This window comes from Bombus pascuorum, chromosome 8, assembly GCF_905332965.1.
Source record: "Bombus pascuorum chromosome 8, iyBomPasc1.1, whole genome shotgun sequence".
Lineage (NCBI taxonomy): Eukaryota > Metazoa > Arthropoda > Insecta > Hymenoptera > Apidae > Bombus > Bombus pascuorum.
This window is the reverse complement of record NC_083495.1, coordinates 6952057-6975463: the sequence shown is the minus strand read 5'-3', so window position 1 is coordinate 6975463 and position 23407 is coordinate 6952057. Positions and strand designations below refer to the sequence as shown.

General features: G+C 43.0%; 1 protein-coding gene and 1 long non-coding RNA gene across 2 annotated transcripts in view; one reads left to right on the top strand and one right to left on the bottom strand.

The window, feature by feature from the left end:
* Nucleotides 1–15731, bottom strand: part of LOC132909440 (UDP-glucosyltransferase 2-like) — a 28340-nt gene extending 12609 nt beyond the window's left edge. Inside the window, exons 1-3 of the mRNA XM_060964292.1 lie at nucleotides 15554–15731; nucleotides 12551–13922; nucleotides 6415–6634 (exon numbers count right to left, since the gene is read on the bottom strand). Of these exons, the coding sequence (XP_060820275.1) occupies nucleotides 6415–6634; nucleotides 12551–13673 (1343 nt within the window). The 5' untranslated portion in view covers nucleotides 13674–13922; nucleotides 15554–15731. The remainder of the gene's footprint in view (nucleotides 1–6414; nucleotides 6635–12550; nucleotides 13923–15553) is intronic.
* On the top strand, nucleotides 14854–16418 carry LOC132909452 (uncharacterized). The gene is made up of 2 exons (XR_009658542.1): nucleotides 14854–15384; nucleotides 15454–16418. It is a non-coding gene; the product is annotated as an uncharacterized LOC132909452 (long non-coding RNA).
* The last annotated feature ends 6989 nt before the right edge of the window (nucleotides 16419–23407 follow it).

Here is a 23407-nt window from a genome sequence, read left to right as displayed (position 1 = left end):
TGTGTATATGGAGCTTAATAAATCGGTCGAATGCTAGAACGCGACGAAGAAAATGGAAGGCGGTATTCAACGAACGGAAGCGAAATGGTGACCGAACGAAAAAGAAACTCGCTGCGAAACAAGATCAGAGTCTTAGCGTATCTACTTGGAGATTTTCGATACGCCTTCGTTCGAAGTTGTGAGATGCTACGAGAAAGCTTTATCCTTAATGAGAGACTTCGATTAGCACGCTCCTTTCCTTCCTTTTGCCCTCAAGGGAATTTAAGAACCTCGTTTGTAATTTTTCACCGAAGAAGATTAAAAAGAATTTAAATTGTAGTTTTAACTGTCTTTATTCGACGATTTTTATTCCACTAAAAATACAAGTGATTTCAACTATACTTACTTAACAAAAATATATTTTCTAATTAAAATTGCAGAAGATTTTGAAGACGTATTATATAAATTCTGAATTGAATTCATCTTGTTCGTCAAGCTTGAAAATATCGCCTAAAATAATTACCATGCATCGGTAAAAATAAACCAAACCAACGACACAGTTTTAACATCAATTACTATCGAAGTAACGTTCGATTGTTGAAGGAGACTGGGTATAAAGATGTTAGGTTGACGTTCGCGAATGTCTGTATTAGGGTGGTTTCTAAATGCGGCTTTCGTGTACATCGAGCCAAATGCATTATTCAAACACTTGTACCCGTACACGTAACTTAAATAATGAAATTCAGCGGATCCGAGAAAGCCGGCTTTTTGCCCCGGGACTTCCTATAACTCCACAACGAAATATATTCCCGGTAAATGCAATACCAAAGACGTGAAAATTCCATTTGCAAATAAGCAACTTTTTAATCCGACACGGAGACTACCTACGGGGGGAAACGATACCCTGAAACTTCGTGCCTAAGTCGAGTTAACTATCGAATTCGCAGTGAAACCTGCCTCTCACAGAAACAAAACTAACATCCTGCATTGCCAAATCCTTCCATCTCGTGCTCAGCGAGCACGTAATTTCAACGAAAAACGAAGATTCCCGCAATTACAAAGCATTGTGCTTGATCCTTGGAGCCGTTCTCTCATTCGATACAGCAAACTCGTCGAGTCTATTCAACGTTGATCTAGTTTCCGGGATTGGAGAACGTATTCTTTGACGCCATTGCGGGAGACGCAAGTCGTTTAGATCGTTCAATGGGCGTAGTTCCTTTACAAACCTCCACTCTACAGTTTAAGAAACATCAATCAGAAGCAAAGTTTCTGGGTGCTCTCCGGTTACTCGCAGACTGACGCAGACTATCGAACGTTACCTCATTCATCAAAGCGGCACACCGAGACGGAACAGTTATCCCCGGCAAGCGTCCAATTACTTTCTCGTCCGGGGACGTTCCACGCGTCATTACGCAGCGTCTCCGGCCTTGTTCATTTCCAGCCCTTCTCGACCCTTCTCTTTATTATACACTTCCCTCGCGATTCTCGCTTTCTCTCTTGACCGATTTTTCCTTCTCTAATCCGTTCTGTGCTCTCGCTCGACCATTACGCGTCCCTTACGAGCAAGCAGGTGCGGCAAAGCACTCGTCGAAGCCACAGAGAGTCTCGCAAAGAAGAAGATACCCAACCTCTAGCGCGCGACGAATAAGAATCTCCGACTATACTTCGCCTCTCGAATAAATCCGAGCGAAAGGACGGTCGGTAAACGAGCCGCGGGGACTGGCATCCATGCCGATCGGACCGTCATAGTCGAGGAGCTAAGACTCGTCTAGCGAAAGGGTTACGCTCCGGGGAGAATAAGAACGAGAACAACAGGGCAATAAAGAACACGAGGTGAGGCGATGCTCGGTTGAGAGATAGGGGAGATCGAAAGAGAGGGAAGAGTAAACGGAGAAGAAAGATAGTCAAATAGGGAGCGCGAACTAAGCGAAAAATCAGAGGACAAAGCGTCGCTGGGAGAATGGAAAGAAGATGAGAGAGGCAAGGGGTTGAAAAGGAAAGGGGAGCGAATCGGGTGTCGGGCTAACTTGACGACGGAGCTGTACTATGTTATCCCTCAGCCGTAACCGAAGAAGAAGCGGAGGAACAGGGGCGTGCCTCGTACCTCCTTACAAACTGTCGAAACTTTGACTACCACCCTACCACCCTTCCGACTACTGGCTTTACGTGGCAGCTTGCTCGCCTTGCCGTACATAGACCGCACATACACACGCGAACATACGTAAGTATACCTTCACACGTATATAGTAAGTATACTGTCTTCTTTGACTGCAAAGTACATGTTTGCGTGCGCGTGTAGATTTTGGAGAACATACGGTACCCTCGAATGATGCCTGCGAGAAGTCCTCGTACGAGCAGTCGGACGAATTCGATAGTACCGTTTAATATCACCCTCGAACTTCGTTCATCAACGGAAGAGAACGAAGGGCGAGGAAGAAGTGGTTTTCGTGCAGCTAGTAATACGAGGACACGTGATTAAATACGACTTTGTGACGCTTCTTCTTCTTTGGCTGGAGGGAAATTAACGAGGAGACACAAAGTAGCTACGCTAATTATATAAAAAAAACCGTGTTCCCTCGTCCATAATTCGAGACCACGAGGAAGAAAAAGAGAGGGAGGAGAGGCAAACAGACAGTAAGAGAGACAGAGAGAAAGAGAGCGACTTTTTCATGGGAAAAGGTGGCACGGCAAAGGTGAGAAGAACGTATTATCGTATGGTAGTGTGTAAGTGGAAACACGAGCTGCGACGAAGAACGCCGTGAATGTCTCTAGGGCTCGATAAATTCGACGAAATTTCCGCGACGTTTATGTCCAACCTAAGACCCTGGAATCGTTACGATCTCACAGTTAGTGCTCTACAACTACAAGCTGAATATGATCGCCCCTGGTACACGATAGAGGAGAGGGGAAAGACCCACGGACAACAGAGACCATCACTGACATCGACTACATCCAGTAGCCGTGTATGCTGTTTGATCTCAATAGGAATGGTTGTAACTCGAAGTTGGCTTACAAGCGCAATCATGCGCAGAGATCTTTGGGAATTGAATGACCAGTTCGCATCGCCTCGCGGTATCCAAAAGGAGAACTGGAAATCGAACAAGCTGCACGTCGGTGACACGGGTCACGAGCCACCCTCTCTCTTTCTCATCCTGTCTCTCCTTTCCGAGAAGTCGCGAACCACAGACAATAATATAACTTTGGTTATAACGTTTAAAGATCGCATCTATCATCCGAAGTACCAAAGGACGATGTATTTCGCGATCTATGAAACAACTTGATCATTGCTACTTTGACTTTGTCGACCTTCGAATTTCACGATTCTGGTCGGTCTTTAGTGGCTCCATGGACGTTCAAACGAATCCTACAGCATCAAAGATTCTCAATGATAAACCGATATGGTATCTCTTTCCAGGAAGCAGAGTTTCCTCTATCGGAATTACATCGTTTAACGTAGCATTATTACGTTTATCCGCGACGACTTTCTTACATCGGACTTCAGGTTGCTCTAAAGTACAAGAACCGTGGCCGTAAATCACCGAGAAGTAGTGATTACGCGAGCACAACGGCAACCGGCACGGCACGACAACGAGCAACCCCGGCTAACACTGTTTCCAAATCGTTCGTTAATTTTATATCACTCGTGCATGAGACGTTGCGCTTAACAATTGCGCGGCGGCACGCGAACCATGGAAGAACAACGTTCGGTTAACGCCAGTACTCCTCTCGCATTTCATTGTGTCGTTACCTTTAACCTCTGTTCTACGCGACGAACATATTCGATCGACGCCGACTCGCGCATCGACGACGATCATTCAATCGAAAGGTAAATCCCGCAAACGACTGTCTGCACGGTCGGGAATTTGCATTGCGACGACGATAAAAATTCTGGCCAATGAAATATCAGAAAAAGACAAAGTCTCACGATGAATTCAGAATTCTCGAAGCATGTCGAAGCGAATCGCGTTCCATGTTCGATTCTCGACCGAACGACGTCGGATCGAGATGCTGTGGGCAACCGTCAAACGTCCGATTAACCGAGCCCCATATTTCGATCACGTAACAACCATGCAAATCGCGATCATCCAATTACGCGGCTCGAATCTATTTATTAATTAATATTCAAGGCGTTGCATAACGAGGATACAATCGCACCTGCATTGTCACAGCGCTGCGTAGGATAGCGACCATCTCTCTGTTTCAATCCTCCCTTTACCTCCCTGTCGAAGGTCCAAGACAGCGAGCTCGTAAATCCAGACGGTTGTAATTACCGGGACAGTAGCCGGGCTCCGTTGATCGCGAAGCTGCCAACGCTTTCATATCCGTACTGATTTATTAAACCGCTTTCATCCTCCGACGCGAGACTCGCATGCCAAGACCACGTAGTTAAATCGTGGTTCACCGAGTTTCCCATTCCCGTTCTAATCGATGCCTCCGATTTCTTCTTCTCGCGAAGGTCGAGAAAACACATTTCTATATTTTATTCCTTCAACCGATCCTCGAGCGCACACGACGAATCACAGTTAATATTGTAACATCGTAGCGGTGAAATTACGTCACTGTAAATACGACAAATTTACTATTCCATCAAACCCCTCCCACCTGCGATGGAAAGAGAGTACACACCGAGACAAAGCATACCATTATCCCGTTCCATTCCATTCCGTGAAGGATGGGAGAAGCTTGGGTTGGAAAAATCATTGGTAGACGAGGCGTAGCGAGGTAGACAGGTTCGTTTCACAGCGACACGGTGTCACGGGTGTACCGCAACCGGTTGAAAAATTCAACGTCAACCAATTATTCGGACGGGGGAAAACGGTCGGGGCGTCGCGTCGTGACGTCCGTAAACGCGAACGCGAGCGGCGTGGCGCGCGACTCGACCCGTGCGGTTAACAAGTTATTCGAGGGGCAGCCATTGAATAATGTAGAATTTAATTTCATCTCGGCTGCCGCTGTCCTCATCGACGCAGCGGGCACCAAGCGTTGATTCGCGCCGTGAAACATTTAGCGGCCGTGAAATTTCCCATGCGACCGGTCGGATACGGCCCGGCTGCACGACCAGCCCGGGTATTTGTCGATGGACGAGAACCATCCGGAGAACACGTCCGCTCTTTCCGCAATTCGTGCCTTGAATTTAGGACCGGGGCCGGCCAACGACGTGGAGAAAGGAAGAAAAAATGGGATGCCTGCCGGCTAGGGATGGCACGGCCGAAAGTGTGGGAGCAGGAGTGAAGGGAGGAAGGGGCGGACGAAAAGAAAGACGAGATATAAAGCGTCGGTGAAAAGACAAGGGCAGAGGGTTTTGGGCGAGATCGGTAGCAGGCTGAAAGAGGGAACGAGAAGGGTGGAAAAACGCCAGTGAGCCGCGTTACGGATTAACGGGGGCGCCTGTGCTACAACGACGATGCACTTCCCGGATATCCGAGCGTCCGGACAGCTCGTGAGATATTCAACGGACCGAATATCCGGACAGATTATACGATTTTCCTTTTTGTCACGAGTCTCACCCCCTCCCTCCACCGCTGTGTCTACATTTTCGTTGTTTTCTACCTCCTTTGTCCCCTTTCGTTTCTATTTCTTTCTCCGTATATTCCCTATCTTATCTCTACATCTCTGACACATCGACGGTATTCGATATAACCGAAATTTCACGTGAGAATTTCATAGCTGACACTTTGGGCGAGGCTGAATTCGTAAGAGAAATTGATTCGTGTATTTATCAGAAGAGGAAAATGTGTGGCCGGGATTCGACTTCCTTGTCATCGCGATCAACCGGTCTGTTATCGTGCCAACGTAGCATTAAATATTCGTATCGATATCATTCGCAGTCTCGACGTTCTAAATTCATCGCATCGCTTACCGGATATCCGTGTCTCCTCGACCGCGGGACGTGCTGACGAAGGTGAAACTAATTACGTCTATTCCACCCATTCATAGCCGCGATTATTGTGACGCGATGATTTAAATAGCTCAACGATCTTTTAGAAGAAATGTTCTCATACTCTTCGTGAAACCTTAAAGTGATCTGCGATTTTACGTATTGTTGAAGTGATCGCCACTTGTAAGAAAACTCTACATTTGGTCTTCGGTTTTCTTAAGCGCAAAGGTCATCGATAGCGCATAGACAAAAGAATGCGTCGATGACAGACCATAAGCGGTACACGTGCGACGTTGGCTTCAGGGTTCTTTTAGTCTCAGGGTAACATTGCTATCGTGAGGATCTGGACCAGCTTACATTGTATTTCACACTTTGTACTTTAATATTCACAATATATATATACTTACAATACCTTACAATTTACCCACGCGTTTCTTTAATTCCACATACACCGAATAACCTTAACACGTATAAAACTCTACACTTTTTTCCCCCCTCTGATAAATATTATACGCAATCGGACGATATGGACGAATAAACGAGATGGAGAAACGTACCTGGTATTGTTAAATATTTCATCCAAAGCGTGCTTCAAGGTTTGTTCATTCAGTTTGGTGAAATCCACCAGCAAAGCGACGCCTCTAGCTTGAGCCGCGATCGCATTCTGGTATTGATCACCGTAGAAAGGCATGAGAACCATTGGAACTCCGCTCTGAACTCCTTCCGACAAACCGAGAAGACCACCGTGTCCAAAGTAACACTTAACGTTTGGATGATCTGTAAAATAAATAAAAACCTGCTTCAGTTTCGTTCGGTGTATTCGGTCGATCCATTTATAAAACGAGCCATTCAAACTCGCACTTAATGAATCGATCGAAGGGAAACTAAATCGTTTCTCATGACTGTAAAAGCTGAGCGTCAAAACCAAACCGAAATCAAGCCATACGTCCGTAGAAATCGATTCTCGATATCGGAAATCCATGCCTCGAATTCACCGCGACACGTATATGTATTCTACCTCTTTCTTGTTTCACGATGAAAAGAGGAAGCGTGACGTGTCCCTATTCATAAATATCAAACGTTAGATTTCATTCGATCGCTGTGTAAAATGTAAAATATGAATGATCTCATAGAAAGGAAATCGCTTGGATAACGTTGAGAATACGCGATACAAATGATTAGAGTAGTATGAGCATTTTGGCAGAAATCGGTATAATAAGGCAGAGGTGTACGAGCCCTCGGGAATCTCTCGACTTTAAATAAATCCCAGTGTCGAGTATTCGGCTGAAAAATTCCTGTCGTCCTCGTTTATCGCGAGGAGTCACCCTCTATAAGAGGGCGGTTGCCACATCCCCGTTGCCATACAGGATTCCATACCACCTCCGGCGTCGATCCTAATGTCAAATTCCATTACCACACGACACCTCCCACCGTCTTCTCCCCGTTGTAGCAACCCTTCGGTCCCCCGACGCCTAAGTATCCCTTCCCCCTCGCTCTCGATTTGGGTACAGATGTAGACGAGCTGTAGGAGTTACGTTCGCCTTGCAGAACCGTAAGGGTGGTTCAGAGGGGCGAAGGTTCCACGGCAGAGCACCTCTCGAGGTTTCGCGCTCGCTCGATACATCGTCGCATCGGCGCGCGTCGATACGTGACAGAGGATATCTATCGGGGGCTGGTCTGAATTTTTGCGAGCGACATCGGGAATACGACAACCGGAGACCGAGAGAAAATCGGTCGGGCGTTCGCGCGATTTGCTCGAGATTTCCGTCAGCCGCGAGATACATTTTTACGGCGTCGCTGTAACGAGAAAATAACGCCACGGTATTTCCTCGACGATGCTAGCTAGCATCGTCTTTTACGACCGTCGGCAAGCCCACCCCTCCTGAGAATTGATATTTGGCCGTCTATGGGCTGAGCTAGTCGTAAGACCAATATAATGAGAGCAACGTGCTGTTTCTTATTGTAGAAGCGTACGTGTTGTAATATATCTTGTATCAGGTTGATTACGTTATAAACGATATTGTAAAATAAGAAACATATAAAATAAAAAAGGGTATTTCATTCGTTCAATTTGAACGATTTGATCATTCGTTAGACGGAAAATTACTGACCTATTAATGGGCTATGTGGATATCTTATAAAAGAATGTATATCTAAACTTAAATAGCCTTTAAGAAGCTTTATGAATGAAACTGAAAAACTTTAAGGAAACTGGCGAATCTTTAAAGGCGTTAAGACTGAAAGGTCAAATCTAAATGACCTACAAAACGATAGTTTACGATGGTAACCTTTCACTATGACAAACCATACTCGAGGAATAATGTACGTCGTCTTCTACGAATATCAAATATACGCAAACCTAGAACAGTATCTAGTAGTATCGAGATAAGATAAAAATTGATAATTTTCCCATTTTGATAAAGTTATCTGAACCGTTGACTCACCCAATTTCCCGAGAAGATAAGTTTATGGGACAAATTAAATAGCGATTGGTATTGGTATTGGTATTTGGAATTTCAGCGGTATATCACCAAAGAGTTAGCATTGCCAGACGGTGCGACGGCCTGACCAGTTTAATCCAGTAAAATCGTACAAGTAGCAAAGAAGTATACCCTATTCCTTAATGGAAAGCAAGAGGAATAAAGTAGATCTCGATAGAATGATTCCGCTCCTTGTTCCTCGGAGTAATGTAATCTATCGTTTCATCCCTGTCGTTATATCGTTAAATGCGATACTCGAGGGCATTGCGTGTCAACACATCTCCCATACCATCGATATCGTTGCCTCTAAAGTCAATTACATTAGCGAGTTCTATGCGAATTGACAAGATCGATGGCAAACAGGACACAGAACTGTTCCACGATCTAGAATCTAGAACAAGCCTTTGAGTTAATGTATCGATGGTACCAGATCCTATTTATTCGAATGATCTTCTCCGATTAAACTATCCCGATCTTCGAAAAGGATAAAATTCGCCGATAGCGAGTTTCCTAGTTCGAAAGTATAGCTAAATTTGCACGATACTTTCGCCCGATAGTTCTCCTATCTGTCGTTACAAACTTGCCCGATAAAAGTGTAGTTACCATGGTCGAACGGGGGAGGCTACGTGGCGCCAATTAAAGGACAAGGATTAACGATTTCCACGGTTTTATAAGAACGACCCTTACCGTAAGTTACGAGCGGACTCGTGCACCATTTCGCGTGCACCGTTTAAAGCGTGCGAAGCAGCAGGGGTAGGAGCAAAGCGTAGCCACAGATCTTATCAAGATCACGAAGACCGTGGGGGATAGCCACTGGCCACGCTTGCAAGGAGACGAAGGAAACGAGACCGGGATACACCGATCACGAAGAGAGATAATAAAATTAAAGCTATCGATCCCAGCCTCCGGTCGAGTTGCCGCTAGTTTTAGCTAGATTATCTGACCATCAAGGCTGCCCATCTTGTGCAATCGTCCAGCCATCGAAAAACTCGATCGTTACAGTCTTGACACCGATCTCTAAAACAACGTTCGACAACCAACCTTCGATTAATGATCGTAAATAAGCATCTCGACGATGTACAGTCGTCTCGGAACGAAACAAACATTTGTGATATCACGAAAAATGCAAGAAAAATTACAAATATTTGTATAAATGCATCAAAATCAGGATGGCACAGCACAAACGTGAATCTTACAAGCATATTAAATTTGAGCATAATAAAACGTTTTAAAGCAGTAGTCGAAGCGAAAGGATTTCGTACACGATATTCATTTGATCGAAATTTGTAATATTTCACGTTGAAAATTTGTAACATAATATCAATATCAAAGGTTTAACTTATTTTCCGATACTGCCATAATAAACGATATAGACATACCTTACTTGTTTTCCTCTATTTAATAATATAAGATCAAATTATTGTTTTGTTTCTTTTTGTAATGTAGGTAAATAAAAGAATATGTTACTAAAATTCACGTTGTTACTAAACATGTATTATCTTCATTTACCCATATATGTCAATCGTTAACTTATTTTCCGGGCAGACTGTACGTGTAATATTGTACGATCGTATAGCGTTAAACAAAACTTACATAATACGCCGATCTATCCATATCCTCAAGGAAGGTTTGATCAGAAGGCAGGGCGGTGTAACGTAACGTAATGTGACGACTAGATGTATGAAAAGGAGGCATGAATGACATTTCGTAATACACATCTACGTCACGAATGATGTCGCAGATATCGTGGTTATTTAAATTGTACATTTACGACATACGACGAACCCGTTCTACAATTAATAGGAAGGTGTACAAGCATATTAGGCACATTATCCCAGTGTTGTGCACCTGTCATTATTCGTGAGAATAAAATCCCAATATACATAGTCATCTCAATCGCGTATGTCGTAATTGTACCCATGACATGACTAACACAAATTATTTAAAATACAGACAATGGATGAAGATGACTAAGCTTATCTCTGTCGCGCAAGATTATTCGGTGAAATATGACCAACGCACGTGATGTAATTCCACTACGTAAGGAATTTCATAATCGAACAACAACATCGGACAACGTGTGGTTTTTGCACTATCAGAGAAGAAGGTTCACGAGCATGTGTGCGTGATCAAGTAGAGATCGATGCCACAAGGCTGACCACGTTAGTATCCAAGTTACAGGATAAAGTTCCATCGCGGAAGAGGATGGAAGAACCGACATGAACAATGCGACACGAAGGTATCCTTCGCCGGAGGTTTTAACGGTGATTTATGTTGCCAGCAGGTCGTTAGCGAGTTGCCTAATTAATGTCATTTCACTCGACAGTGGCCAAGAGCTGCGAAACTACTTACTGTTAGAGTTTCGATGGTCCCGTGTCTCCGTTCTTAGCCAACCAATTCGTCGAAAGATCATCCGCGCCAGGGTCTGCTGTATTTGAGACTGACAGGACAGTATGACGTCCTTTAAACGGATCTTCTTTGACAACCACATCGATTCCAGGAAGAAATTATTTAAGACTGCCCTTTCGATGCGATAATTACCGCACCCTCGACGAAATAACTACCTTTTAGAAGAAAGCCAAAAAGGAAGACGATCTGAGAACGTGAATGTTCGAAATCGTTTCCTTCGATGTTCAGGACTGCGTCACACGGTACGAAATATCATGGATGGTGAAATATTTCATGGAATATTGCATATCACGAGAAACCGATAATTGCTCGAGAGAACGTTATATCAAACGGTAATCACGATTAATCGAATACAGAGAGTCGATCAGGGCCGCGTCGAAAGCGATGTCATCCTACGCGCCGAAATAATTTCGAGATCGAAAAATAATTTGATGTCCAATCATCGACGATGACGCGTATACGCATAACACATAGGGCATCGATGACGCGATATCATTTCGAGGCAACGAAAGCTCCTCCTTTATGCATACCGTTTTGAAAGTTTCAAAACTGTTTGATGCTCGGCATCGCGGCCGCCGCGCTATGGCAAATATCGGTGCGTTGCCTCAGCCAAAATACGCTTCCTATATTTCGCCGCGATTTCCAAGGGCCGTTTCGATTAGCTCGATCCAGCGGCATGGAATTTCAATTTCGATTCCTAGTACCGATCCATTTCTCGCGCAACGTCGCGTCGTTGCATGATCTGTACGCCGCACCGTTGAGCAAACCGATTCCAACACGATTTATAACGCGATCTATAAGCTTGCTATATCCAACGCACCGTGTAAAAGGCAATGCTCTAGCTCCGATGAGAAGAAAGTGGAAGAAGAAAAATGAAGTAACAGTCTAAATAGAAGCGATCGAGAGAAGAAACAACGCGTTCACGTGACCCACTCGACCGTTCATAATGGCACAAGTGGCAATGCTGACTCGCAAAATTCCCAATGGAGCAAACGTTTATAAACAGTTTAAATCTTTTGACTGTACCAGGCGCATAAAGATAAATCGACCTTGTAATTCGTTGAATCTAATTTATTTATTGACCACATATGAACGACGACGGCAAAAGGTTCATAAACAAGACGTTTCTATTTTAATATATGCAATCGCCGTCAAACTGCTGACTGTAATTATGCATATCATTTCAGAGCTGTCGAACGAGTTGAAAATGAAAATTAACGTGCACGCGATGAAAAATTTGAAGGAGACACTTGGATTTATTAGCGTGCCGATACAGTTCGGAAAACGCAAGCATGCGAATACCGGACGATTTTAATGGAACAAACAATGATTCATTGTTTATCTCGTTCAACGACAAGTAACTTGTATATTGTTACGTAACGACGAAACGTCGTATTGTAAAACCTATATCTGATAACGATCATATAGAAGCTTCTTTTGTATTGGAATAAAATGGAAAATGTGGATAAACCCTTTATAAGCGAAAGCTCTCTACAGTTTTTGTAAAATTATACCGTTCCAGTAAGGGGCAAGCTATTAGAAAACGTAGAGGCCTATCGATGAAACATGATTCTAATGCGTATCAGCGAAACGAGCATCGCGTACGCTCGCATCGAACACCACGCTACAAGTCATTACTTTCACATAATACTAGGCTGACTTTTGCCGCTCTATTATCCCGCTATAGGTTACTCCAAATACCATTTCCAAATATCGTAGTAACGCGTAATAATATGAAACTATCAGTCAAGACTAGAAAAACATAGCAAAAAAAGATAATAAGGGAATAAAGTATCATACTTACTCAATATGTCGTACTGAGGCAGCCACTTCTCTATAAGGACGTTATTGGAATTATCCAATCCGGAATTATCCGGTATGCCATCCACTTCCCATTTCCAAATCACTTTTCGAGGTATAGAGGTGAAAACTTTGATAAACACTTTCAGTTTGTCCTCTGGCATGGAAGCTGTCTTTACCATCGAGCCCAGATTAAAATACAACACACCCTCGTGAGCTTCGTCCAAAAACTTTTTAATTTTCGGTGGCAAGGGTTTCACTTTCGGTGAGATGTGAATTCCACCTACCTCGATCACATTCGGTGGGAACGAGATAGCACCGTGAACAGAATAATGCGTGTTGACGAACATGAGTGATGCGTTGTTACTGATCGATTTCAAATCCGGAATTCCCGGACCGTAAAATTCGTTTGCCACGGAGTAATCGCGCCAATTGAACACTGTGCGAAATACCATCGTTGTTATAAATGCCGATACCGCGTTTATCATTCTTTGGAAGAAGTTCATTGGCCTTGGCAATCGAGTAAACATCGACGGTATGTAACTGGCCTCGTTGGATACTCCTAAATCATCGATGGCCCATGTCATCAACTGATGAGTGGATATTTGTATAAAAGGCACGTTAAACTTGTGTACGAGCGCCATGAAACAGTTGGTATTGAAGCTCTCGACAAGCATCAGATCGAACTTCTTCCCAGAGTCGACCAACTGTTTTACTTCTGGATTCTTCAGGGCAATATCGCAAACCAGTCCCGACATAGTGTACAGCATGTATAAGTCAGTAAATATTTGGAAGTAAGGACTTTCAATCGCATGTAGATCGACCACGTTTACAAACACACCGAGTTCTTCATTTCGCAGACTAATATCCTTGTAAGTGGGCAAAGGTTCTTCCGCGATCGCCTTCTCAGTTCTTGGAAAATGAGAAATTACCGTCAGGTCGTGACCTCGACGGCTTAGCTGCTCAAGAAGCGGTTTGAACACGTCGAAATGACTCTTACCGAGGTGAGCGAAGACTGCCAAGATTTTCAGCCGATTCTTTGGTACCGTGGAATTATTAGCGCCTGAACAAGACGTTAGAACCACCAGGAAAAGTACAAAAATAATTCGGTTTCCAGTAATCCACATGATTGAACAGTTTCCAGTTCTCGGTAGGACTCAGACACACACACACACTAACTTTCTCCTTCTTCGAAAGATGATCGGTACTCTGACGGACTACTATTCGAAGTCTGGCTATATGTATATCCCTCCTCTTCTACCAACGTCGGATTCGCCGCTGAATCCACGAATCCCACTACAAAACGTGTGTCACTTCGAACAGTTCTATTTCTTTAACGCGACTTCTAATTTAATGTAACCATGACCTTGGATTATCTACAAAAGAAATTAACGAGCATCACCTGCTTGTTAACTGGATATGACATTTCATTCTTTTATTTTTTTTTTTCCTTTACTTTAAGTGAAGTAAACACTTTAATGTACAATTCGATTAGAAATTGTTTATGCGTAACAACGTTTTATTAATATCATAGATATTTGAAGGAGGATTGTGAACAAAAAAGTCTATCGAATGACGAAATTTATTGACGTTTACTATTATGCGGATAACTACTATTACTTCCGAATAACGTTAACGTTTCTAATTTAAAAAGAGACAGTATTTTGGGACACGCGGCGATATTCAATATTTTATCTACTTATAGTAAATCAAAAGTAATTTGTACATGATCAAAAAATAAATAAATTTAATTTACTTTTTATGTCCAAAAAATTGTAATTACATATTGCTGATATCATGATATATCATGATGATATCGTATAATGCTGATATAAAGATCAAACATGTGAAGGTGTACACATAAACAATATAGAATTTTCAATTTATTAATAACTTTAAAAAATCTAGAAGCTCTATTAAATAAATCCAAAGTTTTAAATGCACTGCTATTTGGTTACGGTTTAACGAAACGTCGATACCAGTATCATGAATATTATCTGCTCTAAACATTAACATTAAAAACATTTTATGTTGTAGTTAAAACATAATAAGCATAATAATTTTATAACTGCAGTTGTTATTTGCATAGATAAAGCTATCCATGTGACTTATTGTAAAAAGCGATATTTTCGTTATCGATTTTTTCACAGTCTAAATTCCAAATATATATATGTACTTGTTATTGACAGAATTAAAATTATGGTTCACTTTGCCGTCCCACATATAAAAAATCGAAAATCGATTAGATATCGATATGATAAGGAATGCAACAGTGGACTGGGAAGTGATTACTTGTCACACTGTTCGTACGCGCCTGACATTTACGTAATAGATCAGGCTTATGACGCAATCTGTAACGACTAACGATGATTCGCTATTCCGGGCTTACCGCTGCAGTTGGAATTAGAAGCTTAAAAGAGTTCATGGTATCACGTATCTCGATTGTGTATTGATAAATGACGGTGTGCATGTTCTCTAACGTTTCCCTGTTACACGCTTGCTATTGTGACCCTCGTGTTAACGCGATAAAAATGTTGAAACTTGCACAAAGTTTCGAAAGTTTACAGTGTTACGAGAAAACTCTGAGGTCATTCGAATAACTTGAAAGAATTATCTCTCCTCAGAATAGCAGTGACATCCATCGAAATAAAGATGATTTGCGGAAATAAAGATATTGTAGCGGTAGATACGCTCAATTGGAAAAAATAACTTATCAGTTAGCTTTAACTACTTCTTTGATATATATACATATTCGGAAAATTACTCCGAAGAAATACGAGCAAACAATCATAGCGTTCTGCTTGTCATATGTCTTAATCGTAAAAATATTTTTCCAAGGTAAACATAAATAAAATTCCAAGATTATGATTCTATAACTGCGACGCTTCGAGTACTTTATATAGCCAGTGCACCGACTGTGACAGTTCTACGAGACGTAGGGATCAAACTACAACGAACGCGTACGAAAGATCAATGTTTGCCAGTGGACTAACTATGTTCGACTTACCTCGACAATTGATCAATCTCTACTAGCACAACCGACGTAACGCACGCCGCTCACGAAGAGTATTTATAGAGATGGACATTGAACATTAACCAAAATGACATTGTAACGTTTAGACCATCAGTTCACAATGCAAAACTCGACGCGCATTTTCAAAGGCACCACGGTGGATTCTCTAAAAAAAGATATTTATAATAAGATCTCGCATATATCTAGTAAATGAACCACGACTCTGCCGTATTAAAAGCCTCCATTCATTGTTGGATATTTTCTCGTGGAATTTCAACCTGTTCGGTACGCCGCAATAGCTATCCGACTTCGTTTGTCCTTCGCTCGCGACGCGAATAAATTCGTTGGATCGCGGAACAACAGGTAGAGGTTCGTTAAAATGTACATCGTGGCTGATGGTTTTATTAAATTAGCGACGAACGGTTTCTTCGTCGATTCGATTTAAAAGCAGAGGCAACAACACGCGCTAGCCGCAGTCGCGAGGCAAAGTAAAGCATGCGAAGGCAGAGACGACTCGATTCCCTTGATCCAACGGCACAGCGTTCTCTGTGTCACGTGCTTCTGTATTTTACTTTTTCCCGCTTTTTCGGCTTTCTCGCTCGACTGTATTACGTTGTAACGGCACTTTAGTTAATTACCTTGGAGCACCAATGGAACCAACCCTCCACTGTACGCCCACTCTTTATGCATATCCCTCTCTACTTCGTTTTTCCTTCGAGTGGTTTTCGATACTCTTCACTTTGTACTGTCCCCGATAATTCCACTCCGTGAAGCACGATTCCAGACAGGTAAATACGAAATACGAGAAAAGAAAAATATATGTATATAAATATAAAATACATATATGTATAAAAATATAGATTTTTCTTTTGTATTTTTCCCAAAGGTCTTACCTCTATCTCCCTCTCTTCGGGCCTTATCGTTCCGGTGACTCGCTTTCTTTAATTTTCCATTTGTCGTTCCACTTTCTGCTTTCTTTGTTCCATCCTAGTAGCAATCTAAAATAAACTTCTTGGATGCTGCACAGTTTGCCGATAATCGATCGAATGTTTGTATAACCATAGTAAACTGGCGACTTGGAAAAATCCATCGAAACGTTGTAACAATCTGAGAAAACAATTTAAAATACCGGATATTTTTCGACTGTTTCGTTTATTTTACATTAAGCTCCGTTCACACGAGCCACTGATTCATAATACTGAATGCTCAATGTAATTTCACGCCTTTGGCATAATTCTGTTTCGCTACGAGCGATTCGACAAAATCAACGAACTCGGTTTCAATTTCTAATTTTCTTCGGTTTCAAGAGGAAAATAACGTCGTGTCGGTGGAATATTTGCGATTACCTGGATCGTTGACAAGGAAGGCGCGCTGCACGCCAACCGACTCCTACATATTCCACAGAGAACTCAAAATTCGCTGACGCCCGTGGTGACACAAAATCACACGCGAGACATATATCCAGAACCAGGCCAAAGACTCGCAAGCTCGACATAATATTCCCCGAATCTCGAAATTCGCGTATCGAAACGGCTTTTATCATCTCAATGATTTGGAAGAGCGATTCTATTGATTCCTCCTCTCCTACCAATAAACTATCACAAAATACAAAGACATTAAAGTAACAAGAAAATATTTTACACCAGTTGCTCTGACTAAGAAAAGAACTGGAACTAACGACAGCGAAACGAATGTCCGATCTGCGAAGCAGGGTTGTGTTCCCAACTACCTAGCGTTGTATTTATGAAGTCCTAGTAGCGAAGAAGCCCGCGCCATAAATTCCCCATCGAAATCTCTTAATCCCAGGCACTGAACACCCTCGTCGCAAACGGGGGCAGTCGATAACGAATCCAGCAAATCAAAATAAACGATACCGTGCCACGAATATCCGTCGTGGAGCGTGCCTCGAAATTGATGCCTACCGCTCTGTCCTGCTACACGGGCCAAAACGCGATAAACCTCTCGATTCAGTTTGTTCCCGCGACGTACAAATTTTCTAGAAACTCGTGATGGCCAGTGGCCTTCGTTGTGGTCGTCGGTACAAGAATAGAGAAAATTGCAACCTCTCAAATGGACCAACCATGCCAATGGTTTGCCAGAGGATGTAGGTAATTGGCTGAACCCCATCGTTCCTTCGTCCCATTCTTTATCCTTTCTTCCGTCCTTTTCTTCTTATTTTTTCTCCTTTTTTTCCCCCGTTTGTCTCTTTCCCGGCCTTTTTGTGGCCATTTTCTCATGAGGAGAAACCGTCGATGCGCACTGGAAGAAATGAAAAGGAATAGTCAGAAAGTCAGGTATTTTTTAGCTACGCACAGCGAATACAAACAAAGAGAATCCGAGCGTCGGTCGGTTTGCGTTGTTTAATTCATGAATTCGCCAGCGGCAACCCGGCTGCAGTCAGGTGGGGAAAATTATCTACAAATTACCGGCAAGAGCGGTGCCAAAAGCGAGGCCACGAAACGTGCTAATCTACGAACGTTTCATCGGCTCGAAACAATCTCTTTCAAAAAAGTAGAGGATGAGAGAAAAAGAGAGCGAGAAAAACGAAGTATTGCGTTAATCCGATGCGGAAATTTCCGAGATCTGCGTTCATAATGCGCGCACGAATTGATCGGATATCCGTGATGCGAACGAACTAGCGAACCGACGCTCATATTGACTTTTAATTTAGAAGCGCGATCGCGTCGATACGATTCGGCAGATTTTATCGGGACTCGTTGCTAACTACTGTTTATCAAACACTAACGAAATCGTTCGCCTGAATACCTAACATAATTGGAGATCTCTCGGCTGGAATCGAAACACGCGTGAATTTTAACGAGAATGGCTTCCACGTGGGTTCATATTCCGCGTGCAACCTTCGCCGACGCGAGGGAGAAAAAAATAATAACACGCGAAACAAAGACCGTTTGTGTCTCAAGTAAAAAAGCTAACGCATCGCTGGATACGTTTCCACAGGTCGTTTCGAGTGAAAAATGTCGCGTCAATGCGTATCCAATTCGCGATAATATAGGAACGAAGGATAGGCAAAGAATCGACTCGATATTACGACTCACACGGACAGGTTCGGCGTTACACAAAGCTCGATGGCATCAGACTTTTTCCTTTGCAACTCCAACTTTTTCGTGCACTTCCCTTTGCCTTTCCTTTCTCATTCATTCCTGCGCATTTTCATTCCCTTCCCCGATGCATTTCGACCTATCTTCTTACATTTCGCACCTGTTTTGTCAAACATCTTTCATCTCGTGCTCGAGAGACTAGAACGATTACTGGAAGATTGAAGTATCAAATCATTAAAACAGTCGCTCAGAAAGAATTCCGATATTACGTACACGTCTCCCATCGAAACATGTGTTTCACATACAAATATTTAGCGTATTGTTTTCTCTGATATATCCTGTAGGGGCACCTGTAGCCTGAATCGAGCTAACGTAAAGAAATTAATAACCCTCTGTGTATTCCGTTGAGAAAAGGGTGCCGGAATATTTTTGCGAACTGCGAATGGCGCTCGGTGGCTTCTTTTTCAACGCGGTGCTTCCCTCCGTGGCGTTCCTTCTATCCTTTTCTCACTCGTCCGCCTGGTGTTCCCTCATAAAAGTTAATAAGCCGGCTGGCTGGGTTCGTCGATCCCGTGGAAATTGCGGGAGACCAAACACGCCTTCCTCGCGACATTTTATACCCCTATTCTATTCGTCGTTACGAACAACCTTCTCTCCCTGTTGCACTGTTTTTCACCCCCTTTCCTTGTCGCTTCTCCCTTTCTTCGCGAGTGTTTCTTCTGCTGCCCTTCCCTGTGTGCACGCACATCTACACGCTGACACACGATCGACCCTTCCTCCTCCCCTGGAAAGGATGACACGCGCAAAAGTAGACAAACTCGAGTTGCAAAATCCACTCTAGCGGCGAGAACGAGCGGCTAAGCTACTTGCCGTTAATGACACTCGAACAGAACGAAATATCTGCGGTAAAATCTCGCGAAAGTAGAGATCCTCTGTTTTTAAAAGCAGTCTATCGACGAACCAAAGTTCATCAACATTGTGCAACACGAAGCTAATGTTCTCTTAATTGTCTCTCCCGTTGCAACTGCGACTGTCTTAATTTACTCGCGTTAAGTGGTTAACAGTTGTACTTGTATAATTATATTTAGAGCGCGTGTATACGGCGTAGCTAACGCAATGTTTATGCTCAAGATACTTGGAACTTGTTAGTAGACAGAAAAGTTAAAATTCGTCTCATAGTTCATTACAACTTAGTTTTCTTACTACTTGGCTGGATATTTTTTAAGAAACATAAAATATTATTCTGACGATGGGCGTCACTGCGTCAATAGGCTCAATTACATGTTTTAATTCGTAACTTTGCGATATAAAGGAGACTGTTCTAATTTTAACAGACAATAAAACTTTATTACTCTTTAAGAGACTCTCGGTCTGTTACGATCAGGGCTGGAAATTTCTTCGTAAAACTATTCCATGAGATTAGTGGTACGTGACGAAATGAGCTTAATGCGTACCATCCTTTGACTCTTCCTTTCTCGTTTCTTTGATTTCACTCAGCAACGGTAACTACATCCATTCAAAAATTTAATCCACGGGTCGCGCTTTGATCATACGACGGAATCGATGAGCATCGCCAACATCGAATCACGTCGCCCCGCACCACCCTGGCTCGCTTTAATCATTTAAAGGAGCTTGATTCGCTCCTTCCACTAATTCGACTAACCCTTGCGGCCGCCAGCTGCTCGTTTCCTGGCTACCATCGAATTAATCGTTTCAATTTACCAAATACAAATGTGATAAGCTTTTAATTTATTATTTAAATCATTCTCTATTGAACGTCGCGGTACGGTAACTGCAAAAGTCATTACGGAATGAAATGCAAGTTTGCGCCGCTTATACCGCTTGTTTCTCTGTTTATACCATTTTCTCGACAAAATATCCGACGATATCACGTTGGGTTATTAAAAGCTTCGCGGCGGTAGATGGCAATTTCAATAATACCGCTTTAAGCTCGTCGCGAACATGCCTCGAAGAAGCGTCGCTTCTGGCACAGAACGGTCGCCAGCCAATTTATTATTCCGGAGGTATACAACGCACGCCCAGCTAGCCAGATGTGGCCCATCGACGCAAATTACGCGAGCCACGACGATATTTCTCCAAAAATTGCAACGGCCATGTCGTCGTTCTACGCTCCATCTTTCGCCACCCTCAACTGCGGCGGTATCGTGCGTTTTATTAGACATTACAATAACGTATGCATGAAAATTTCAGTAAGAAGACGCATTTCCACAAAAATTGCGCGCAACGTTGGAACGTCCTGCTTGGATGCACGATAACAAGCGAAAGGGGAGGGAGTAGTTTTTATTAAAAACGCGCGACACGAGGAAAGGATAGGATCAACGCGATATAGCTTTATTATCGCGGCTTTTAATATCTCTCGAGAACGAGACGCGTTTAATCCGCCTGATGCTACCAGGTCGCGTAGAACGCGATCGTTGACCGGCCTTGATTTCGTTGGACTAAGTGCAATTGTGCAAAGCCGTTGAAAATCAGACTAACGCATTGATAGAAACCGACTAATATTTTTTCGTGGTTCAAGCGTAATCTCCTAGACCAATTACATTATTAATAACTCTAAAAATAATATTTGAATGTATATTTATGTCGTTGTCTTAATTACTGGAGCTCGTGGCTTCCTATTTTAACAGTTTTGTAAAATTACCCGCGAATGTGTTGAAATAGGCATCGATCGAATTTTTACTCACAATTTTACTCTTACTACTCTTGTAATTGCAAATCTTCCATCTTATTGGTAAATGGACGGAAAATCAAAAAGGAAATCTTGTAACGATAGCTTGTAATGAAATCGCGTCGTATCTGCGGATTTGGCAGACGAGAGGAAAGAGATTGAAATACGAAGTAAGAGAAATCGTAACGACACCCAGACGGAATCTGTCCCCGTTCAATTATTTTAATGTATACGCTCGGTCGCGAACCAAGAAAGCGCTTTTTTTTTCTTCACAGCCAGGCCCAACGTTTGATCTTTGGTTCTCGGTAAACGTTCGAGAGTTATGCGTTCAAGAGAGAGAAGAGGAAAAACGAAAGGCAAGATCGCTGTTGAAGAAGGAAAGATGCAAAAGGAGGAAGAGAAAATCGTCACGAAGATCGAGCGGGAAAGAAAAAGAGGAGGCTAGAAACACAGGAAAATAGAGAGGGTTGCCGAGAGGCCGAAGAGACGTATGACTCCCAGGGGAAATTTAGGTGCGACCTCCATGTATCACGGAAGCTACCGTAAGTAGCTACGTAACCGACGTACGTACACAGCATACCCTCGCGATCCTACATGTACGCGGGTTGTACACGCGTGGGTAGAGACCACGGTTGCACGCGGCAGTCACCCTAAGTGTGCTACCAGCGATTTGCCCAATCGGGAAATCGCCGCGTAAACTGTAAACGACGCACAAAACGTTCGAGTTAGCAAATTGCTCGGCACAAAAGCGAGATTTACAGAAACCACCAAGCTACCTGGATGACAGAGAGATCGCTACACGGGGTCTAGTCTCCCCGAGGATCATACAATGTCCTTGCATCGCGTGTTTACCGAAGGTGGAAATTGCTCGTGTCTCTCGTATTTGCTTAATGTTATGGTTTAACATGGTGTCAGAGTATCATTGAATACTTAATGCTTGGAAGAAAGGATTTCTAAAGGAGAAAATGAGCTAGTGCTGGCTACCACGTAAAAGAGATGGAAATGGAATTGCACGATTACGCCAGCAAAAACGATGACTCGCCTGGAAAGTGCATTTCTCGAAAAAATTTCCATCGGTGTAAAAGAATAGATCACGTGGCGTTGAAAAGCTCTCTTGGCGCGCTATAAAAATCCGCTATCAGATCGCTTTCCACTCGAGGGGCGTGAAGCACGTATAATGGCGGGTAGCCGCGTTTTCCACGGATGCAAACCGGTGAACGGTCTACAGCCACGCGTGCGAGTAGGTGTAAAACCGAGCAATGACTACACCCCTACACCTCCGCTGTTACTAGGAAATTCTCTCCATCTCTCTCTCTCTCTCTCTCTCTCTCTCCTCTTTTTATCTCTGCCATGAAACACGAATACCTTCAACGATTTCGTTAATTTTAAACGCGCAACCAGATTTTCGGTATTCCACTCGATTTTAGATAAAATTAACCAAAGAGACGAATTTCTCCTTTTCACCCGATAAATTATTCATGAATTTCGTTTTAACTCGATACCCTCTCGAACGCCTGAGATGACCCTACAAAAAAAAAGTGTATATAAAATACTGTTTGCAGTTTACACCGCGTGTGTGACAGCAATGAATAATACTCGACCTCCAATGACGATAATCGGTTTTATCAGATACAAAAAGAGAAAATTGGAACATCAAACGAACAGTGAACACAAAGTGAACCTCAACTCCATCGTTGGGGATAGTCTTCTTTCTTCGTCGAGCATCGAACACGAAGATTTCGTGGCTGCGAGAGAAGAGGAGAAATGGTAATAAAATCGATGCCCTGGATCTGTCGTCGGTTTGTAATTGAATCAAATTAATCACCCTCGTCGACCTCGAGTCCACACTCTTCTCATCGTTGTAGGAGCGCGCCGCTTACCATCTCCAATTAATAGCAGAAAGCTGCACGTTTCGTTGGAACTTTATAAAACGAATCCAATTACGAGCGACCGTTTGTCAAAGGCTCAAAGCCACGGAAAGTTTCACCTCGGTTCGGAAATGACGTCGCCCGCCTGTTTTTCTTCCCTCCGTCTCTGTCAATAGGAATAAACGAGAAGCCGACGGACGCGGCCGACCCGCCATTAGCTTTAAAAGATACT